The sequence below is a fragment of the Rhinoderma darwinii genome, chromosome 3 (assembly GCF_050947455.1).
Source record: "Rhinoderma darwinii isolate aRhiDar2 chromosome 3, aRhiDar2.hap1, whole genome shotgun sequence".
NCBI classification, from domain to species: Eukaryota; Metazoa; Chordata; class Amphibia; order Anura; family Rhinodermatidae; genus Rhinoderma; species Rhinoderma darwinii.
In genome coordinates, this window is record NC_134689.1 from 284,260,207 (window position 1) to 284,282,183 (window position 21,977).

The 21,977-nt window shown below is 40.7% G+C and overlaps 1 protein-coding gene across 5 annotated transcripts in view; it reads right to left on the reverse strand.

The window, feature by feature from the left end:
* Nucleotides 1-21,977, reverse strand: part of DMXL2 (Dmx like 2) — a 153,426-nt gene that overhangs the window by 86,216 nt on the left and 45,233 nt on the right. For 3 of the 5 annotated variants that reach the window (XM_075858007.1, XM_075858010.1, XM_075858006.1), the window contains exons 9-16: nt 14,753-14,927; nt 13,501-13,707; nt 13,045-13,307; nt 9,699-10,383; nt 6,472-6,593; nt 5,263-5,352; nt 3,497-3,632; nt 182-301 (exon numbers count right to left, since the gene is read on the reverse strand). In XM_075858007.1, coding sequence (XP_075714122.1) covers nt 182-301; nt 3,497-3,632; nt 5,263-5,352; nt 6,472-6,593; nt 9,699-10,383; nt 13,045-13,307; nt 13,501-13,707; nt 14,753-14,927 — 1,798 coding nt within the window. The remainder of the gene's footprint in view (nt 1-181; nt 302-3,496; nt 3,633-5,262; nt 5,353-6,471; nt 6,594-9,698; nt 10,384-13,044; nt 13,308-13,500; nt 13,708-14,752; nt 14,928-21,977) is intronic. The other 2 variants (XM_075858011.1, XM_075858009.1) reach the window with 1 other exon arrangement.

The window sequence follows — 21,977 nt, forward strand, 5'->3', positions numbered from 1 at the left end:
AGACCCAGTGGAGAATCTGTATCTCCAACTGTGCTTGGCACTGCAGCTTAGCCACATTCAAGTAAACCTGACTTCACTTCATTCAGCAGTATATATATCAAACACAAAACACAATAAGATTTTTTTATTTTTGAAATAAAACAAAAAAAGAAGAACATTACAAAAACAAGCAGACACTTACCAACACAGGCTTGCACAGACTTCAAATGAAGATGCCACATATTTAGAATTGAACGGTTTTTGCCATCTTTTTCTATTACAACTAGAAAGAATTTTTCAGAAAAGGGAGGTGGTCGATAACCTGCAAACAATGAATCGTATGTACATCATTAACCATACAAACAAACTTGTGAAACACAAAACTACAAACCTCAAATACTTTATTTTTCTGGCTCAAAACATTGGTACAGATTTACTAAGGGCTCATTCAGACGAACGTGAATAACGTCCGTGTGCTGCGCAGGGAAATCACACGCAGCACACGGACCCATTCATTTCAATGGGGCCATTCACGCATGGAGTTTTCACGCAGCTTATGTCCGTTGCGTAAAACTCACCGCATGTCCTATGCACATCCGTGTGCGGTGCGTGATTTGCCCATCAATTAAATTGAAAATAATAAAAAAAAAAAGTGCTTTGCGAGTGTGTGACTAACGCATGCCACTTGCAAAGCACTCTGATGCATAACAGACCATATTCACGCATGTGAATCTGATACGCTCGTATGAATAAAGCGAAGGGCCAGTTCACATCAGCGTTGGCTTTCCGTTGAGGGGTTCTGTCTGAGGTTTCCGTCGTGGAACCCCGCGACGGAAAGTCAAACGGAAACCTTAGCTTCCGTTTGCATCCCCATTGATATCAATGGTGACGAAAACATTGCTAATGGTTTCAGTTTGTCACCGTTCCGGCAGGTTTCCGTTTTTTGACGGAATCAATAGCGCAGTCGACTCAACGGAAAGTGAACGCTGATGTGAACCGGCCCTGACACTAACATTTTTAATTTGACTAGATGCGGCAAATTTATCACGGTGGCTCTTACTGGATGATAAATCTGGCGCATCTTTGGACACTTCTGTCTAACGTCAGAACACCTCTTGGTTGACTTACTTCAGACTACTTTTTTTGTGACTAAATTTTGGCACAATTTGGGGCATTTTGAAAGGGGTTATCCGGGGACCAAAAATTGCATTGCAATAATGTATTTATGTGAAACTAAGTAACTTACTAATATACTTTAATAAAAAATTCTGTGCTAAATGGTGCAGTTCAAACCTCGTGAATTATTCAAGAAGTGCTGGAGCTTTTCTAATAACGATGACGCTCCGACACAGCCCCATGTGACTGAGCTTTTGCTTCCTGAGCTATTCGTGAACATGACCGCAAGAGGCTGTCACATTGCCTATTGCTTGAGTCCCGAGCAGAGCATCAAATAGCGCTTTGCTTGGGACTCGACACTGCTCCCGACATCCTTATTTGGTAAATTCAGGGGTTTCCTATCGCTGGAGTCCCCAAGCAGAGCATCAGCTGATGCTCTGCCTGGGGATGCCACAACTTCTGCCCACATCATTGTCACTGTCCATATATGGACAATGACGTCGGCAGCAGTACTGGATAACCCCTTTAGGCCACATGTATTTCTGCTGAAAACTCAAAGGAAGGAGGCAGCACTCAGAGTAAATATAAAAACGTGTAGTCAACGTTTTACCTTCACATTGATGGCATCCTTAAGCACACCTCCCTTTTTCCGCTAAGCCACGTCCCTTGTCTGACGAGTCACATAAAAACTTCTAAAACACTTTATAAATGTGGCGCATTTTCATTAGTAAATCTGCCCCATTGTATCCAAGGAATCTTTTATTCCCAGACATAAACGGTACTTTTTGAAACCAGATCATAGACATAAAACAATGCACGGTTGCAAACAAGCAAATCAATAACCAAATATGCAACCCCTTTGCTGCTGCAACGATTTTCACAATTTTGACACACACAAATAAAACCTTAATTATAAAAAAAATATATATATTATTATACCTCCATTCTCCTTATACCTCTATATTTTAAGAACGTAGACATCTGGCACATTGTGAAAATTCCACCCAGTACATTACACTTTAGGAGCCTTCATGCAGTTTTGCAAAGTGGAACGTTGTATAAATAAAATGCATAAAAGACATGTTTGTGGCAAAAAGTGGCCAAAGAGCCGGAGATGCAAAACACCTCCTAAAAATAAAAAGTTTAAAATGTGCAGAGTTCATACCTGCACTTAGGTGTAGGTCTATATGCACATATCTTCATAAAATCATCGGAACTGAAAAGACCTAAAATATATACAATCTAGATAAAGATATAAATAAATAAAGACCTCTAAATGTGACAGAGCACATATCCTTTGTAATTAGTAAGAGGGGTGAAAACAAAGAAAAGTTCCTGTATCACCCCTGGGGTCACTGGGAGCTGTAGTGGTTTTGTTTTTTTAATGTGACTATCTTGAATTATTTTAGTTTTCACGCTGGACACTAGAGAACACACACAATAGGCTGACTATTCTAGTTTTCTACAGCTCACTTTTCAGCTGTGCAGACTAGGAACGGGTCAGGAAGAGGGAGGGGACTTAATGACAGCTCTAATGTACTGCCTGAGGCCTAGATATGGCAGAACGGCAACACTGTACACACTGATAAGGCTTTGTTTTCATTACCCTGCCAATCCCTTGTCTCTGGGTAGGGGACTATACTTTATCACTTTCTGGAAATTGTATTAATCTATAAAATTTCTGTGTCAATTAAATCCTATTCAGTGCAGCAGCCACAAAGCACCCTGTCTGTACAGGAAATGGAAAGTTTAAAAAAATAATAAACTACAACATAAAAACAAAAAATGATTTCCCTTCTATAGACTTACATTTATTAATGAACCAAAAAATTAAATACTACACGTTTCTTTAAAGGGGTTTTCCCATCAGAGACATGACATATCCATCAGATATGTCATAAATGTCTGATATGCCGTTTCCGTAACTCCCATAGAGCTGAATAGTAGTTACGGAAACTGCATAGCTCGCATGCTACGTTGCATCCGTAACGGTCACTTACTACTATGGAAGTTACGGAAATAACGTAGCTCAGCCAGTTACGCTGTTTTCCGTAACTCCTGACCTTGTGATCAGGAAGTGGCCGGGAGTCCGTGTGAGCACAAAAAGCTAGAACGGGGTTTAGGGGACCCCGTTCTAGAGATGGGTGCGGGTCCCAGAGGTGGGACCCGAATCTAGCTGACTTTTATGACATATCCTGTGGATATGTCATAAATGTCCCTCATTGGAAAACCCCTTTAAGCAACTAAAGAAAACAAAAAACTAATAAAGAAAAATAAATGCATGTAATTATACAATATACTGTAAGTCCTAATGCACAATCACGCTTAAAAATTGTAAAATGGAAAACAAAAGGCTTGTTTTTTTTCTAGAGAATGATAAAAAAAAATGTAAAATCAGTACCTGATTTCAAGCTCATACCTTGCGACGGTTGAAAGAAAACCTCAGGTTCCTTAGTTTTCACATCATCTTTGTGCGGCTTGTATCCCAAAATAAAGTCTTCTTGGAACACGTGAAGCAGCTGAGTCCGTGATCCACACTGTGAATTTTATTAAAAGGATATGTATCTCAATCACTACTAGAAAATAAAACATTTATAGTATGTAGAGCCTAAAAAGCAAAACAATGTAACACCTCTTGCACACGACCGAGTTCGGGCCGTGAAAAACAGTCAGTGTCGGCTGGATTTCCGGCCCGACCACGGTACAGGTAAACGGGACTCCTGGCATAATAGACATTTTACGATGCTAGGAGTCCCTGCCTTCCCGTGGAACTGCTGTTCCGTACTGTATGATTTTGTTCAGTATGGAACAGCAGTTCTGTGGGGAGACAGGGACTCCTAGCATCATAAATGTCTAGGATGCCAGGAGTCCCTTCCACCTAAACCACGGTCAGGCCGGGAAATGCGGCTGACACACGGACCGTTTTTCACGGCCCGAACTCGGTCGTGTGCAAGAGGTGTTAGGAGTAGAATCTACAAGCTAGACAATGTTTATAATAAATCACATAATACATTTATATACCATAGAGCATGCAAAACTTTAAAAGGTTTCTAGCTACACTTTAAAGGTCTCAATACACAGATTCGTCAATGCACATTTTAGATTATATTGGCCGTTAGTCATCAAATGTGCCCATAAACGTCCGATGAAACAACAGAATAATGGCCGATGCATGGCTGGAAGTGATGTAATCAAAGCGACACCGATTTCCACTCCCATTGGCAGGTTGTACCACACAAACATTTGTTCTTGAACTATAACCTCTGTACTCCTGAAACGCAGATCTGCTCTGGGAAAGTTTCTAAGGCTGGGTTCACATGACCTATTTTCAGACGTAAACGAGGCGTATTATGCCTCGTTTTACGTCTGAAAATAGGGCTACAATACGTCGGCAAACATCTGCCCATTCATTTGAATAAGTTTGCCGACGTACTGTGCAGACGACCTGTAATTTACGCGTCGTCGTTTGACAGCTGTCAAACGACGACGCGTAAATTGACTGCCTTGGCAAAGAAGTGCAGGGCACTTCTTTGCAACGTAATTTGAGACGTTCTTCATTGAACTCAAGGAAGAGCAGCTCAAGATATACGAGCGTCACAGACGCCTCGTATATTACGAGGAGGAGCATTTACGGCTGAAACGACGCAGCTGTTTTCTTCTGAAAACAGGCTGTCATTTCATCCGTAAAAGCCAGCTAGCGTGTGAACATACCCTAACAGTTTATTTCCTACTTCAAAAGAACAAACTTTCGTCAATTCAAGCAACACCCGTTGAAGTTCACACCGCCTACTCCCAGTCTGTGATTTGGCATTGCTGGACGATCGTGCCGGTTTCGCACGAGCGACCTATATACTTTCAACGGTTTCCAATACCCAGATGAAAGTTTCGAACGCAGCTGACTTGATTTTATCAGTCGGCTGGAACGATTTTTTTATGGTATTATTCCAAGCGACGAATGTGCATTATGATCGTAATCAAATAATTTCCACAACATTTGGCTAATGTGTATAAGCATCTTTAGATCACTATTAATATGTATTTACACGTTACAACTTTTCATTTTTCAGAAAAAAATAAAAATAAAAAAACACACAACACCACCAAGCTTGCCATATCACAAATACAAATAGTTTACAGGCAAAGCGTAAAATTGACAGAACTACTTACCTTACTAGTTATTGCATCAAGCTCAATGATGCAGCCAGGACGTGCTGTTGACTGTTGGCTGACAATGTTAAACACTTCACCAATCAGTTTCTAAAATAATCAAATAGAACATTCTATAGAATCTGTAATAATACATTCAGAATTAAAGCATAACATCAAGCACAGCATTTCCCTGTCTGGTGCTAAGGGTAACTTCAAATGCCATCTACCAGAAGAGTGGAGAGGGTTGTTGTTCAGGACGACGCCACAAATTAAAATGACAAATAGGCCAAACAATCCCAGCCTTGATCTGTGGCCTGGTCTCTGTTTCTATGGATGGGATAGAAAACTATCCTTTGGAATGAACAACTGCACAAATTTTTTTTAAATATGGTAGATTAACGGCTCAATAGATATCTGCCTTCGGTCGACGTATGTTACGCTAGTGATTGTCACAAAAAGGTCTCAGTCAGAAAATGGTCTAAATCTGCCTTTACCGTCATCAAAGATCTCTAGTGTATGGCCAGCTAAAACTATTACTGTACATAACAAATACATTCAGAGTTCAATTTAAAACGAAAAAAAGAAAACCCATAAGAAAAATCATTCACTTCTGGAATAAATGAAACTATTAGTTCATATTTTATCTACTGGGGAGTTAAACTGCAGCATTGACAAGTACAAACTTCACTTTAGGGAGTGCAAATTAGAATCTTTTAAAGACACAAATGATATAGCTGTCAAATTCAAAAACATTAGGGACAAAGCCTAAGAAGGTGCTCGTCATCGTCCAGGGGATCCCTGGTCCACCAACTCGAGATGGAAAGCGGCATTTGGTCCAGTTGTCAATAGATGCTCTGATGGGTTTATAACTTTTTAGCCATTTAATTTTTTTTATTAAATGCAATGCTCCGTTCTTGACCACCATGTGTCATGTGATCTCCATTCTGACTGTCCAAATTCTACAGCGTCTGCTGTAGGAACCGGAGGTCAATCTTTCAATGCAAGTCAATGAGACTCGCATCAAGGCTTTCATAGACTTGAATTGAGACATGATATGGCTGTCTATTTTTATAAAAGGTATAGTTATGTGTATTAATAAAAGGAATGATAGTGTGTATTTATAAAAGATTTGTTTCTATGTATTTATGTAAGATATGGTTATAAACAAGGGTTGGAACAAATTATCAGAATTTCCTTATACAGAACACACAACAATATACAACTTACGGATGATTCAGGATCTGAGAGTTCATCAAGTAACTTTCGTGCATCGACCACTGCCTGATACAGCCTTAAATGCGTCCCATCAGAGGCTACAAAGCAGGCACTAGCTGAATTACAATACGTGCCTGAAAAATAAAAAGGATTGGCGTATAATTTATAGGACATGGTGTCTTAACCCTGGGATCCAGACAGACTATTAATGGGCTCTTAAAAACCACTTCGGTTTGGCATGAAAACTTCTCGTAAACCAATTCACAACAAAGATGCTTTACCAGCACATATTGTATCAGAATATGGAATCGGGAGGTTCTGGTTGGTCTTTTAAAGGCTTGTTTGCATATGGACAAATTAACCACTTCATGGCAGGTGTCTTTTTTATGCTCTAATGACTAGACACTACTGATCAATATTTGTCCCACCCTCACCACTCTTGGAAGGTACTGATTCTCCTTGAAGAGACTCAGCTGATAGGGATTCTTAACGCCAATGCTTCCTTGTAAAAAGGCATGCAAAATAGCTCTTCTTCAGTAGGATGAAAACAGGACTCGAGTTAATAGCCAAACCATTTCTCTGGCTTGGCTATTAACCTCTGCAATGTTTCAAGGCTCTATTAACGGTCGGTCGGACATGGACTACTGGGTTGTCACCTGTCGGTGGCACTAGAGAGACAATTTTCTGCATTCAGGAGAAGAGCTATTTTGCATACCTCACCACTGACAAGAAAACGAATCCAGGCCATAATAATTTCTCCCTGGTGTAAAGGCCAATTATGGCGCAAACGGTTGTTCATAGAACGCTCGTTGCCTATAATTGCCCTGTGTAAACAGAGAAGCGATCAGCAAACGCATTATCATCGGCTGATCGTATCGTTTTAAATGAGTAAAAATATGAACGTTGTCGGCAGCACATCTGCCTGTGTAAACAGAGCGACGCGCTGCCGACATGATAATATTGTATGGGGACGAGCGATTGCAGTATCGAGCACTCGTCCCCATCCATAGCTCCTTGTGACTGGAGCAAATGAGCGCTGATCAACGAGCTGTCTCGTTGATAGTCACTCGTTGCACCGGCCAAAATTGGCCTCGCATTCCACCAAACAGAGTGGCTCCACTTCAATCCAACATGAACGCAGCAGTCAGGTTGATCTTTTGGTCTAGCAGTTATACTGCCTCTGCTCTCTGTCACTCATTACACGAAGTTATCTGTTTATTGTAGAATTCGATTCAGAACTCTTCTAGTCTACAAAGGTTTTTCAAAATGCTGCACCCTGCTCTCATCTTTATTTTCCAATCCACTCATGCTCTTCGCTTAATCAATTACCTACAACTCGCATCCTTCCATAATTATAGCCTCTCACTATTTTCTGCAGGACTCCTCACGTGCTGCACCCAATTCTAAGGAACTCACTGCCCTGGACTATCAGACTTCCTCCTAACATTTCCAGTTTATGTGTGCATTAAAATCTCAAATCTTCAAGGAGGCTTATGTCACACAAATGTAGTCTTTGGCTCAAACACAACTCAACCTTGTCACAAATATCTTCACTCCATTCTGCCCTCAACTACACTTGTCGCATCACTCTGCGATTTATATCCGCGTTGGCTCAAATACTGGGATAAATGGTTCATGCAACTCTTTTCCAACACAAGGGGCTGGTCCTCTGAAAAAAATTTGCACCATGAACACCTATTGGGCGACTCTAATTTAGATTGTAAGCTCTTACGGGCAGGGAAAGATCTACATTTGTATCATTAGTTCATTTGTTTTTATTATTTGTCATTTTACTTGTATTACTTCCCCAATTGTAGTGCTCTGTGGAATGTTGGCGCTATATAAAATGTCTATTATTATTTGGTACAAGTGGTTTTAAATTACCATACATTTTAAATTTAATAAGCTATCCAAATAATATCTGCATCTTTTTCACTACATATAGGCCTTTATTTGCTTTTGTTCATCTTGATTTGTAATATGTTTATACTTGTTGTATACAACATCATTGCGCTAAGGATACGAATGACCATGGCACTGATGGCACAGGAGCAAAGTGGAATCTAAATGGGTGTATTACAGTTTGTCATTCATACTCATTTGGAGCCTTTTAATGGTTATTTTTAGGAGACAGAAAATGTCTTTAAAGAGGCTCTGTCACCACATTATAAGTGGCCTATCTCCTACATAATCTGATCGGCGCTGTAATGTAGAGAACAGTGGTTTTTATTTTGAAAAACGATCATTTTTGAGTAAGTTATGAGCAATTTTAGATTTATGCTAATTAGTTTCTTAATGGACAACTGGGCGTGTTTTTACTTTTGACCAACTGGGTGTTGTACAGAGGAGTGTATGACGCTGACCAATCAGTGACCAATCAGCGTCATACACTTCTCATTGTTCCAGCCCATCTTCTTTCACTGCACAATCACACTGTAACAATGGGCAGGAACAATGAGAAGTGTATGATGCTGATTAGTCACTGATTGGTCAGCGTCATACACTCCTCTGTACAACGCCCATTTAGTAAAAACACGCCCAGTTGTCCATTAAGAAACTAAATAGCATAAATCTAAAACTGCTCATAACTTGCTCAAAATTGATAGTCTTTCAAAATAAAAACCACTGCTGTTATCTACATTACAGCGGTGATCCCATTATGTAGGAGATAGGGCACTTATAATGTGGTGACAGAGCCTCTTTAAGGTTAACAGTATATCTAAAACTTAACTTTGGTAGATCTGTACAAATAAATTAGGTAACACTATGACTTACGCCATAGACCGGATTTCATAAACAGAACCTGTAATCTGCTGACAGTTTCACAAAGCAATGTCAGGGGATTTCTCTAGTGCCCTTATATATTAATGTGAACGTCTCCTTTAATCTCATAATTCACTAAAATTTTTGACAAAACAGACAGCAGTAAAAACTATAGAACAGTGTACTCGGTTGGGTAATTTTCTTGTTTATTAACAGACTCACCATATTATATTTACTTCTCCAAAGCTTGTTCAATATGGGCTTAATTCCATCACTATAGTGCGATACAGAACACTTTCAGGAGCTAAGGAGATGGCCAAGTATAGAATTTCTGGATCGCCTGATATGACACACTGGATCATTGCTATTAGAGCCCCACAATAACTTGCATTCAGCTCATGTATAATTTAAATATGTATTTAATAGAAGTCATGCAAGTACAAAATAAATCACAATAAACATTTCAAAACACTCACCTAAACAGTAACTTGGTATAAGTGTTGGAAGCCATGCCACATTACAAAAGGCAGAAGTACGAAGAGAGTTGATGCGGGCTAGTTCAGAAACTCCCCCACTGTATGATAAGGGTCCAATTGGATCAACTCTCCATAATATAAGTTCACTGTAAATTGCATTTGGATCATGAAAAGTTTGAGTAGCTGCATTCCTAAAATGTTGCTTGGAGAAACCTTTTAAATCCTTCACAGGATCCACTACTTTACTACAACGTTCTACCTCCCATGGATTGCCATCAGAGTCTGGAGTTACCAGCACATTATGGTGAGAGGAGGTCAACAGCAAAGGAAGTACAGAATGACAAGCCAAATCATTCAAGTGGAATCTGTGGCCACAATATCGAAATTTGTGGGAGACGGTGAGCACTGACGAAAAGGCAGACTTATTTGCAAAGGTCACAGCCCATTGATTCAACGAGCCATCAATATGCTTGGAAACCATCATGACAGTTGACGCCATACTGGTTCCATTTGAAAGCGCATTCAAAGCATTTACAGTTATGTCACTTGCCATCATGGTTTTCTGCAGAAAAGCAGAAGCAGCTTCCTTGGCAGAGGTAGTACAAGCATACATCATTATGTTTTTGCTAAGCGAGCTAGCATCTCCTGACGGAAAAGCTACTGGTATGCGAGAAGAGAAGGTAACCTGAAAACAAAAAAAAGAAAGATAATCACATCGGCATAAACATACTGTAGAATTTTCATAAAGATTACACTTATATTTTAATGGACTGATCTATTAGGGAACAGTACAAACAAGTCAATTCTAAAAAAAACAAAAAAAAAACATTTTCCCTTAGGACGTTACCCATGAAGTATAGAAGTGCCTGGGGGCCCCTTGACTAAATCAAGTTCAGTTTTCTTATTGCTCACGATATGAAACATCTCAGAAGCCATCATCCCACCCTTGTAAAATTATAGTATGAGTGCAGCCTCCCAGCATCAATAAAAAGAACGCTCGTCTCTGGGGCCACACATTTTGTAAAGTTGGGTATAGAAAATGGAAGCAAAAAGAGGCATATTACAAACTGGCAAAAAAGGCACAGGATAAAAGCACAAAAGAACTGCAGTCAAACTATTAGTTCAGTTATAAAAGGAGAACCACGATGACGGGAACATGCACTGATGGATGCGAAAAGCACTATAAAGCCCAAAATAACCTAAGTAACTAAAGTATGTGACTACCCACTTCTCTAAATCTGCTATTATATAAAAAAAAAAAAAAACAACCAACATTAACGAAAGAAAATTAAAAAACTTATTTCTGTTTGACAATAACAGTTAAGTTAATAGCTAGGATTTTAATAATTAAAATGTTTGCACTTGTTGTTCTTTCTGCATTATTATATATGATCCAGTGTTTTTAGAGTTCAAATTTAGTAATTTCACTATAAAAAAAAAAAAGGTCTATCGCTCACTCTACATCCTGGATTCATTCTGTATAAATCAACCCCAATTTAGTACGTACTGACTTAGATCCGTATATCAATTATACTGCCGTCATGCTGCAAAGAAGCTTGGAGAAACTTGGAGAAGTTACATTTTAGATGGACAGATGTGTCCTCTAGTGGTTGCTTATAAAAGTAGATTTCAATAGGAATACAAAATGAATTGGAAACAAAATTTGCAGGAATTATAAATATTTTAAGGGATAACATATGCTAACCACTTTATGCCCCGACCCCAGGTGGTCATTTTTTATTTGATCTCTGCATCAGATAAACTAGCAATAAGCTAAAGGAGTTTTAATCGTTCATGTCTTAGTAGAAGAATGACTACATTGATCCTTTGCACACATTGCTCGTCCATTATTGCGCTGCATGTGAACAAATACGACAAGTTCTCTAGCTACAGTCCTTTAGAGTGGTTCTCTGATCAAACTGGACACATTTTCTATGTGAACCGAAGGGTTAATTATAGCTATTTAATACATTTGTAAATCATTGTTACATGTAGAAATCCTTCCATTGCAGAAATACGTCCAGAAAAGTCTTACATGTAAAAGTTTCATTGAATTTAAAAGGAATTTATCACCTATATTTTTTTCCTAACTAAAACCAGATTGTGAAACTGTCTTTTTTCTCTAATCTGTTTCTATTTTTTGATTGTAGATGTTTTTATTCTATTTTCAGTACATAATTATGACAGCAGCCTCATCTTGCCTCAGCTGCGGTTAAAAACATTTGGAGATATGCTTTACATTAGACACATGGACAATAAGAACCTGTGAACAGGAGAGCCATTGACTTCTATGGGAGTGTTTTCTAGGCATGCTCTGTGACCGGTGCAGAGGTCACTGCGCAGGAAGGGATAGGAGGGGGAGCGGTGTTGGATTCTGTGTTATCTATATATAGGTGTAAGGTTTCGTTCACATCTGCGCTAGGGCTCTGTTCTGACATAACGGAGCACTGACCGACACAAATGGAAACCATAGGTTTCCGTTTCCATCACCATTGATGTCCATCGACTACGCAATCGATTCCCTCAAAACGACGGAAACCTTGCACAACGGGGACAAACGGAAACCATTGGCACCAGACCCGTCACCATTGAAATCAATGGTGATTGAAACGGAAACCTTTAGTTTCCGTTTGTGTCAGTCAGGGTCCCTTTCCGACGGAGCTACGGAACGGGACCCTGGCGCAGATGTGAACGAAGCCTTAGCTTTCATTGTAATCTTGCATCTGAAGGTCATGAGAACTGCTGAGAAGTGATCTCTACAGAACAGGAAGTGTCAGCCTAGTGTGAGGCTCAGTGACCAGAGTAAAAACTGCAAGATTTTAGTATGATTTTCAAATAAAGATACATACATATAAAATAGGACATAAAAAAAGTCAGTCACCAAAAATTCTTAAAAAATATGTTTAACAGAATAACAAACTTGATTTAAACAATAGGCCATTTTCTGATGAAACATTCCCGTTAACATTTGTCACAGTTATATAGCCTGTGTATTATATATTTAAATGTGACAACTATATAGGACTTCTGGAGGAGAATGTACACATCTGTTCTGTTACTAGGGAGGTGGTTTGTGTATTTCAGGACCCGATCTCACTAATCAGACCAGCACTAGTATTTCATTATGTGAACCGGAACACGGTAAAAGCAATAACTATGAGACATCTTTCTACAAGGATAGTCTATTAGGATAGTCACACCTCTCCGCCGCACATGCACACCAACCTCCTTCATTCTCCCTATAGGTTGAAACCCCATCTACTACACATTTTTATCCTGTGACTATACCCTAAATGTCTAAGATAGGAAAACCCCTTTAATAACTAAAAAGATGAGAAAACAATACCTGAACTTGTCTGAAGATTCCAGGATTGTATTCATCCAAATAGTTAACATGCCACAGTAAAAAAGTACCATCCACAGGGTGAATAGTAAAGAGCATGTCTGCATTCTTGTTCCACTCTGTGAGGAGGGATTCAATTTTCCGGTCTAATAACACTGTGGGTAGAGGAAGGGTAGCACCAGGTGAAGATGCTTCCGTACTCAAATCTTTTTCTGCTTCTTCATGCTCAGGAGAGCCAGTCAAAGACCTTTCACCCTCCAGGTCACCTAGAAAAATATTTAGAATGTCTGTAGATCCGAGTGATTGGCAAATCATTCTTAGATATAATTAAAAGTTAATGTCATAATACTAAAACCATTTCTATGCTATGATTGAATTGGTATCCAAACAAACATATCTCAAAAATGTAACTTAAAACTGTTTTTTTTTGTCTCTTCACTGAGGCAAAGTTATACTAACCATTATCTAGTTTCATTAATAAACCATCTTCATCCTCTTCATCTTCAGCAATCTCCGACTGCCGTTCCACAATGGCTTTCAGATGCTGTATAAATATTTCAATGGAAGATGTAAAGTGCAATTCCTTGTTGTTAAGCCAATGGACTACGAAACCTCCATAACCTTCCTCCAGATTAAAAGCTGCTCCAGCCAAAACAGAAGGAATATCTGCAAAAATTTAATTATCCACTTTAAGCAACAAGTAAAAAAAAGGATATTGTATTTACCAGTATTATTTTTTATTTTTAATCGAAGTACAAAAACATTTTCATAGCGTCTTATATAAATAACATGATTCAATACAGCAGACATATCAGTACGTCTCATAAAACGTGTAAATAATGTAACTATACAATATACGCCAACAGTGGTGTAGCATAAAATATGTATATCATGTTATACTGTATGACAGCCATACACATGAAATATCGGTTGGTGGAACTCTTGTTCGTTCAACAGCTATTTCTCTCCATTATAAACATGCACGTTTATTTCAATGGGGAGAAGGAAATAAGCCACAAAAAAAAGAAGCTTTCCAGATAGGTTAATTTACATTGTAGCAACCTATTAAAAAGTTATGGCTATGTACACCATTGAAAACAATTTTTTATTTTTTTTTTAAATAAAAAACAGTGTATCAGTGCGTTTGGTGCAACTTTGTTATGACTTATTATTAAAAAAGATTTTTACTTTTTCAGATAGAGCTGCTTTGTATCCTGTACACTGTATTGTATTGTATTGTATTGTACACTGAAATCTGTATCCGTCAGGTCAGCAGGACTGATGGGTTCAGTGTCGGCAGGTCCTGCGTGTCTCTAATACGCAAGATCGAGCAGTTATCAATCACATCTAAGTTCATAACTTAGATATGATCGATAACAGGTAGGAACCGCTGTCACTGAACCAATCAGTCAGTCCCCTTGACCTGACGTATTCCGGTCTCAGCGCACGATACAGCTGCTGTGTATCCAGAATACAAAGCAGCTGTATCTGAAAAAGTTAAAATATTTTTTAATAAAAAGCAATTACAAAGTTGCACCAAACACACTAATACACTATAGTTTTCAAAGTTGCACATAGCCTTTAAGTTTAGATGCCTTTCTGGGCCATAGAAAGTATAACATAAAAATATTAAATAATACAGTTCGCACAACGGCAAATATACAACAGAAAGTACAGAAAAGTAAATAAAATCTATGAGCTTATACTTTACCAGTGTTGGGATTTATGCTTGCTGCGATGTGAAAATGACACAAAGAATTAGCATGATGCGAGATATGCCTGTGGGCTTCCTGCTGGCTTGGCTGACTTGGTAGTAACTCCGTATGAGCCGCCAGAACAGAAGACCGTCTTCTGCCCCTTCTCAAGTGTTTCAAGTGATGAATTGTCTGAATAAGAGCAAATACAAACATTTTAACATTTCATAAGCGGCAAAGATATCTGCCTAAGAAAATAAAAAGAACAATGTATGACCATTCATCATGTAAGATTTTCTACAAGTTGGATTAGTCATGCTATATACCAACAATAGAAAAACTAGATTTTTGTACTCTCCATAAAATCAAATTCTCGTTGAATTCATTGGGTGACAACGTACCATGGGTGTAGGCCCCTGCCACTAGAAAACAACACTAGGTAGAAAAGAGTTCTGGACCGCCCAGGCAGGCCATAAGCTTCTCACAATGGCTAATTCAGTTTGTACAAAAGCAGTAAGAGAAAGAAAAAAAAAAAAACCACGTCCACGTTCCTGTGAGAAAACTTAAGCAAACACTCAGAACAGGTTCTGGGCCTAGAACAAACAAAAAAGATGGCATGAAATTTGTGTCCCACAATACTTTCAATGAGAAATAGATTTTACTGCGAGTACAATAAACTTGCTCTCTCATTAATTTTATTGGGGGACACAGCACAATGAGATGTCCTAAAACAGTCCCAGTGAGTGGGGGAAAAAAAAGTAAAAGTACAACCACGTGACCTGCCTAACACACATCTGCCAGAAACATTCTGTGACCAAGACCAACATCAGCAGAGGCCAAAGAATGAATTTGGAACATTTAGTGAAGGTGTGCACAAAAGCCCTGGTAGCAGCCTTGCAAACCTGAGGCTTGATGCCTGACCGCCTTGAGGCACCAACAGCACTTGTAGAATGGACAGTAAACCGAAGAAGAAAAACCTTACCCTTCGACGGATAGATTTCTAAAAACACACGAGATGGTGGCCATGGATGCTGCCAAACCATTGCGTGGCCCTTCAGAAATAACAGAAAAAAAAGATTTGAAGCACCGAAACAACTCAGTCTCAGTCAGATCGGCTGACTGCGATTACCAAATCAATGCAAAGCCAGCTTCTCTTGATGAGATGGGGAGTAGCAAAAAGAAGGGAGAAAAATGTATTACTATGGAAGGCAGAGACTTCCTTCGGTAGCAAGTATGGAACAGGTTGGCAAAAACCACCTTATCCATATGGTTAACCAAAAAGAGGGACTTGCAGAACAGGGCAACAACTTATGAAACCCGTTTGATGGGGGTTACAGGCACCAGAAAAGCTACCTTTCTTGAAAGGAGACGCAACTAAATGTCTCTCAAAGGTTCAAAAGTAGTCACCTGAAAAACACCCAGGACCAAATTAAGATCCCAAGGATTAATGGAATGTCTGAAAGCAGGGACCGCATGAGCCACTCCTTGCAAAAAAGTCTTCACCTGAGAATGAAAAGCCAATGGTCTCTAAAAAAAAAATGGACAGAGAAAACCTGAACTCTCAGGAAAGATAAGCCAAGTCCCTTTTCAAGGCCTGATTGCAGGAAGGGCAGAACCCTATGGAACATTTCATAGGATGAAAATTACGCTGTTAACACCAGCGAAAATAAGACTTCCAGGTACGATGGTACACCTTGGATGACAGATTTTCTGGCCTTCAACATTATCTGGATAACTGACTCAGAGAGACCCCTAGGCCCTTAGAACCTCGGCTTTAACAGCCACGACGATAAACACATCTGAGGTAAACTGGGGTAGAATAGTGGACCTTGGTAAAGGAAGTCAGATAGAAGCAGAAGACACAAAGGCGCGTCCGCAAGAAGGTTGATTAGGTCTGCGTACCAGTCTGGTGCAGTCAGAATCACTGGAAAGCATTCCCTCTCAAGTCTCTTGAGTACACTTGGCAAGAGTGGAAGTGGAGAGAAGAGAGACAGGAGAGAGAACTCTTTCCATTGAGTGACAAGCGAATGGGATGGCTCTGGAATCCAACACCTCTTAACCCCAAGCATGGCTCCCCCTCTCATTCCCAGCCCCCAGCACGGCTGCACCTCTCATTCCCAGGCCCCAGCACGGCTGCCCCGCTCATTCCCAGGCCCCAGCACGACTGCCCCGCTCATTCCCAGGCCCCAGCACGACTGCCCCGCTCATTCCCAGGCCCCAGCACGACTGCCCCGCTCATTCCCAGGCCCCAGCAAGACTGCCCCGCTCATTCCCAGGCCCCAGCAAGACTGCCCCGCTCATTCCCAGGCCCCAGCAAGACTGCCCCGCTCATTCCCATGCCCCAGCACGACTGCCCCGCTCATTCCCAGGCCCCAGCACGACTGCCCCGCTCATTCCCATGCCCCAGCACGGCTCCCCCGCTCATTCCCAGGCTGCAGCACGGCACCCCCGCTCATTCCCAGGCTCCAGCACGGCTCCCCCGCTCATTCCCAGGCCCTAGCACGGCTCCCCCTCTCATTCCCAGGACCCAGCACGGCTCCACCTCTCATTCCCAGGCCCCAGCACGGCTCCCCCTCTCATTATCAGTCCCCCACATGGCTCCCCCTCTCATTCCCAGTCCCCCAGCAGAATAGCAGAGATCAAGTCCTCAGATCATTTAGGAATGGGAAATTACCTACTCACTCTCCGGAGTCTTCGGGTGAATGCAAGGTAACCTCATCAGTAACCAAAGAGGAATATGCAGTGCAGAGAACTGCCTGCTTTCGAGGTACCTACAGGGGGTTGAGTAGGCTGACAACCCACCTGTAGCTAAGGAGAGAATAGAAATAAATAAAACTAAAATAAAAAACAGAGCAGACCTGAGTATCAGGTCTCGTCTGCCTCCTATAGACACTAGGATAAAAACGCCATTAATCATGGTCTGTGGAAAGGGTACAGCCTGCCTAGGCGAAGCCAGGACTCTTTCCTACCTAGTGTGCGGTGTGCCCCAATGATATTAAACAAGAAAAAACTTTCACCCTTTCTATCCAAAGAGAGATGTGGGCAGCACAGTAGAACAAAAACCTCCAGGGTATCTGGGTGCAGGCCTCCAACTTGTAAATCCCCAATAGTAGACGAAATATAGAAAGAGAGGCAGCACTCCACAGGTCAAAAATAGAATACATTTATTCACCCATCAGTGAAAAAGGTACAATGTTTCAAGGCTTGACAAAGGCTGCATTGAGCAGCTGAAACGTTGTACCTTTTTCACGGATGGGTGAATAAATTTATTCTATTTTTAACCTGTGGAGTGCTGCCTCCCTTTCTATATTTCACCCTTTCTAAATTTAAATTCGAGCCATTTTAGCTCTAATAGAGACAGTCTCCTTTTGTTTGTCCTGTTCAAAATAAGAGATTAAACAGAAACTTGTAAGGCTATCTTCACATCTGCGTCAGAGCTCTGTTCCGACGTTCCGTCAGAGCTTTCCGTCGGAATGGAGCCCTGACTGACAAACGAAAACCATAGGTTTCCATTTTCATCACCATTCATTTCAATGATGACGGATCGGGTGACAATGGTTTTCATTTGTCTCCATTGTGCAAGGGTTCCGTCGTTTTGACTGAATCAATAGCATAGTTGACAACGCTATTGATTCCGGCAAAACGAGGGAACCCTTGCACAACTGAGACAAAACGGAAACCATTGGCACTGGACCCGTCACCATTGAAATCAGTGGTGATGGAAACGGAAACCTCTGGTTTCCGTTTGTTTCAGTCAGGGTCCCGTTCTAACAGGAAGCACCGACAGAACGGGACCCTGACACAGATGTTAACGAAGCCTTAATCAGAGAAACAGTTACTTTTAAACTTCGAAAACATATGGATCCATTAACCCCTACCCGCACCAGGACGTAACTGTCCGTCGTTGCGGGAAGTTACTTCCCGCACGAGGACGTACAGTTACTGAGTTAATCCCGGTGCACACTGTCGGCGACAGTGTGCACCGGGAACCAGGAGGTCAGCTGTCGCCGACAGCTGACACTCCCCTCTTGCCGGTCAGCGGTCCTTTGCCGCTGATTTCGGCGCATTAACCCCTTAAATTCGGCGATCGGGTGCAATCGCCGAATTTTAGGGGTTTCTAACATATCGGCAGACCCCCGTCCGAAATCGCGGGGTCTGCCGATAGTTAGTATGGCAAACGGAAGCCAAACAATGGCTTCCGGGTCTGCCATGGACAGAAGCCCATCAGGACCAACCTTCGGCTGGTCCTAATAGGCTTCCTGTCAGAGTGACAGAAAGTCACTGTGCCGTTCCCGATGCACACTGTCGGCGACAGTGTGCATCGGGAACTTGGAGATCAGCTGTCCCCGACAGCTGACACTCTCCAGTGTTGCCGATCAGCGGCTCATCGCCGCTGATTTCGGCAATTAACCCGTTACATGCGGGGCTCGATTGCGATCTCCGCATGTAGCGGGTTTGTAGCGCATCAGCAGCCCCCATGCAATCGTGGGGGCTTCTGATGCTTGTGATGGCACCCGGGGGCCAGACAACGGCCCCCAGGTCTGCCATGTATGTCAGCCTATGAGGATCAGCCTCTGCTGATCCTCGTAGACCAACTGTCAGAGTGACTGTGACGTCACACTGACAAGTTGGAATACATTACACTACCTAGGTAGTGTAATGTATTCTAGCAGCGATCAGAGCTGCAGGTCAAAAATATAAAGTGTAAAAAGTAAAAGAAAAGTTAATAAACAAAAATATAAACTGTAAAAAGTTAAAAAAAGTTAATAAAAATGTTTTATAAAAGTGTAAAAATAAAAAGGTTTTGTTTTCCTATAATAAGTCATTTATTATAGGGAAAAAATGAAAAAGTTAAAAAAAGTACACATATTTGGTATCGCCGCGTTCGTAACGACCCAATCTATGAAACTATAATGTTAATTTTTCCGCACGGTGAACGCCGCAAACAAAATAAACGGAAAACTGTCAGCATCGCTATTTTTTGGTCACCACCCCTCCCAAGATATAGAATAAAAAGTGATCAAAAAGTCGCATTTACCCCAAAATGGTACCAATAAAAACTACAACCCGTCCCGCAAAAAACAAGACCTCCCACAGCTTTTTTGATGAAAAAATAAAAAAGTTACGGCTCAGAATAGCGTGTCCCAGAAAATAAATAATTTTATAGAAACTTAATTTTATTGTGCAAACGCTGCAAAACGTAAAAAAAACTATACACATATGGTATCGGCGTAATCGTACCGACCCGCAGAATAAATTAAAACGTAATTTATTGCGCACGGTGAACGCTGTAATAAATAAAGAATTTAAAGCGCCAAAATCGCTGTTTTTTGGTCACCCTAGCTCTAAAAAAGATCCTGAGGGGCCAAAATGCTCACTATACCCCTAGAAAAATTCCTTGAGGGGTGTAGATTCCAAAATGGGGTCACTTTTGGCGGGTTTCCACTGTTTTGGTCCCTCCGGGGCGTTGCAAACCCGACATGGCACTGAAAACCAATCCAGCAAAATCTGCGCTCCAAAATCCAAAAGGCGCTCCCTCCCTTCTGAGCCCTGCTGTGGGTCCAAACATCAGTTTACGACCACATATGGGGTATTGCCGTAATCGGGAGAAATTGCTTTACAAATTTTGGGGTGCTTTTTCTCCTTTATTCCTTGTAAAAATGAAAAAATTCTATGTTTCCACAGAAAAATAGGTGATTTTCATCTTCACAGACTAATTCCACTAAATTCTGCAAAAAAACTGTGGGGTCAAAACTCTAACTATACCCCTAGAAAAATGCCTTGAGGGGTGTAGTTTCCAAAATGGGGTCACTTTGGGGGGGTTTCGGCTGTTTAGGTACCACAAGACCTCCTCAAACCTGACATGGTGCCTAAAATATATTCCTAAAAAAAGGAGGCCCCGAAATCCACTAGCTGCTCCTTTGCTTCTGAGGCCTGTGTTTCAGTCCATTAGGACACTAGGGCCACATGTTGGATATTTCTAAAATCTGCAGAATCTGGGCAATAAATATTGAGTTGCGTTTCCCTGGTAAAACCTTCTGTGTTACAGATTTTTTTTTATTACAAATGAATTTCGGCAAAAAAAATGAAATTTGTACATTTCAGCTCTACTTTGCCTTAATTCCTGTGAAACGCCTAAAGGGTTAAAATATTTTCTGAATGTGGTTTTGAATACCTTGAGGGGTACAGTTTTCAAAATGGGGTGATTTATGGGGACTTTCTAATATATAAGGCCCTCAAAGCCACTTCAGAACTGAACTGGTCCCTGAAAAAATAGCCTTTTGAAATTTTATTGAAAATATGAGAAATTGCTGCTAAAGTTCTAAGCCTCGTAACATCCTAGAAAAATAAAAGTACGTGAAAAAAAATTATGCAAACATAAAGTAGACATATGGGGGATGTTAACTAGTAACTATTTTGTGTGGTATTACTATCTGTTTCACAAGCAAATACATTTAAATTTAGAAAAATGCTAATTTTTGCAAATTTTTGCTAAAATTTGAAGTTTTTCACAAATAAATATTGAATTTATCAACCAAATTTTTCCACTAACATAAAGTACAATATGTCACGAGAAAACAATCTCAGAATCGCTTGGATAGGTAAAAGCATTCCGGAGTTATTACCACATAAAGTGACACATGTCAGATTTGAAAAAATAGGCTGTGTCCACAAGGCCAAAACAGGCTGCGTCCTAAAGGGGTTAATGGATTTGTTTAAAAAGGGAAAAGAAAAAAAAAATATAAACTGCTGTTTGAACAGGATGTTCAAACTTGATGTGAAAGGGCCCTTAGATACTGAACCCTGTTGTTGTGTGGAACACGTTTTATTACGTTTTAAGAGAAATTTCCTCATGAATTTCACTCCAGGAATACGGCTGATGTCACTAACTTTTGGTCAGTCCTCCATCAGCCCGACAGCTTTGCAGTAATAGCCAGGAGCCTAGGGCTGTGTTGTCAAAATTCACTTAAAGGAGTTATCCCATGAATCTTTTCTATAACAAAAAATCCAGAATGCTGCGAATAGCTGTGTAAGGGTATGTTCACACGGCCTATTTACGGACGTAAATCGGGCGTTTTTGCCCCGAATTACGGCCGAAAATAGCGCCTCAATAGCGCTGACAAACATCTGCCCATTGAAATCAATGGGCAGACGTTTGTCTGTTCACACGAGGCGTAAATTACGCGCCGCTGTCAAATGACGGCGCGTAAATAGACGCCCGCGTCAATGAAGTGACCTGTC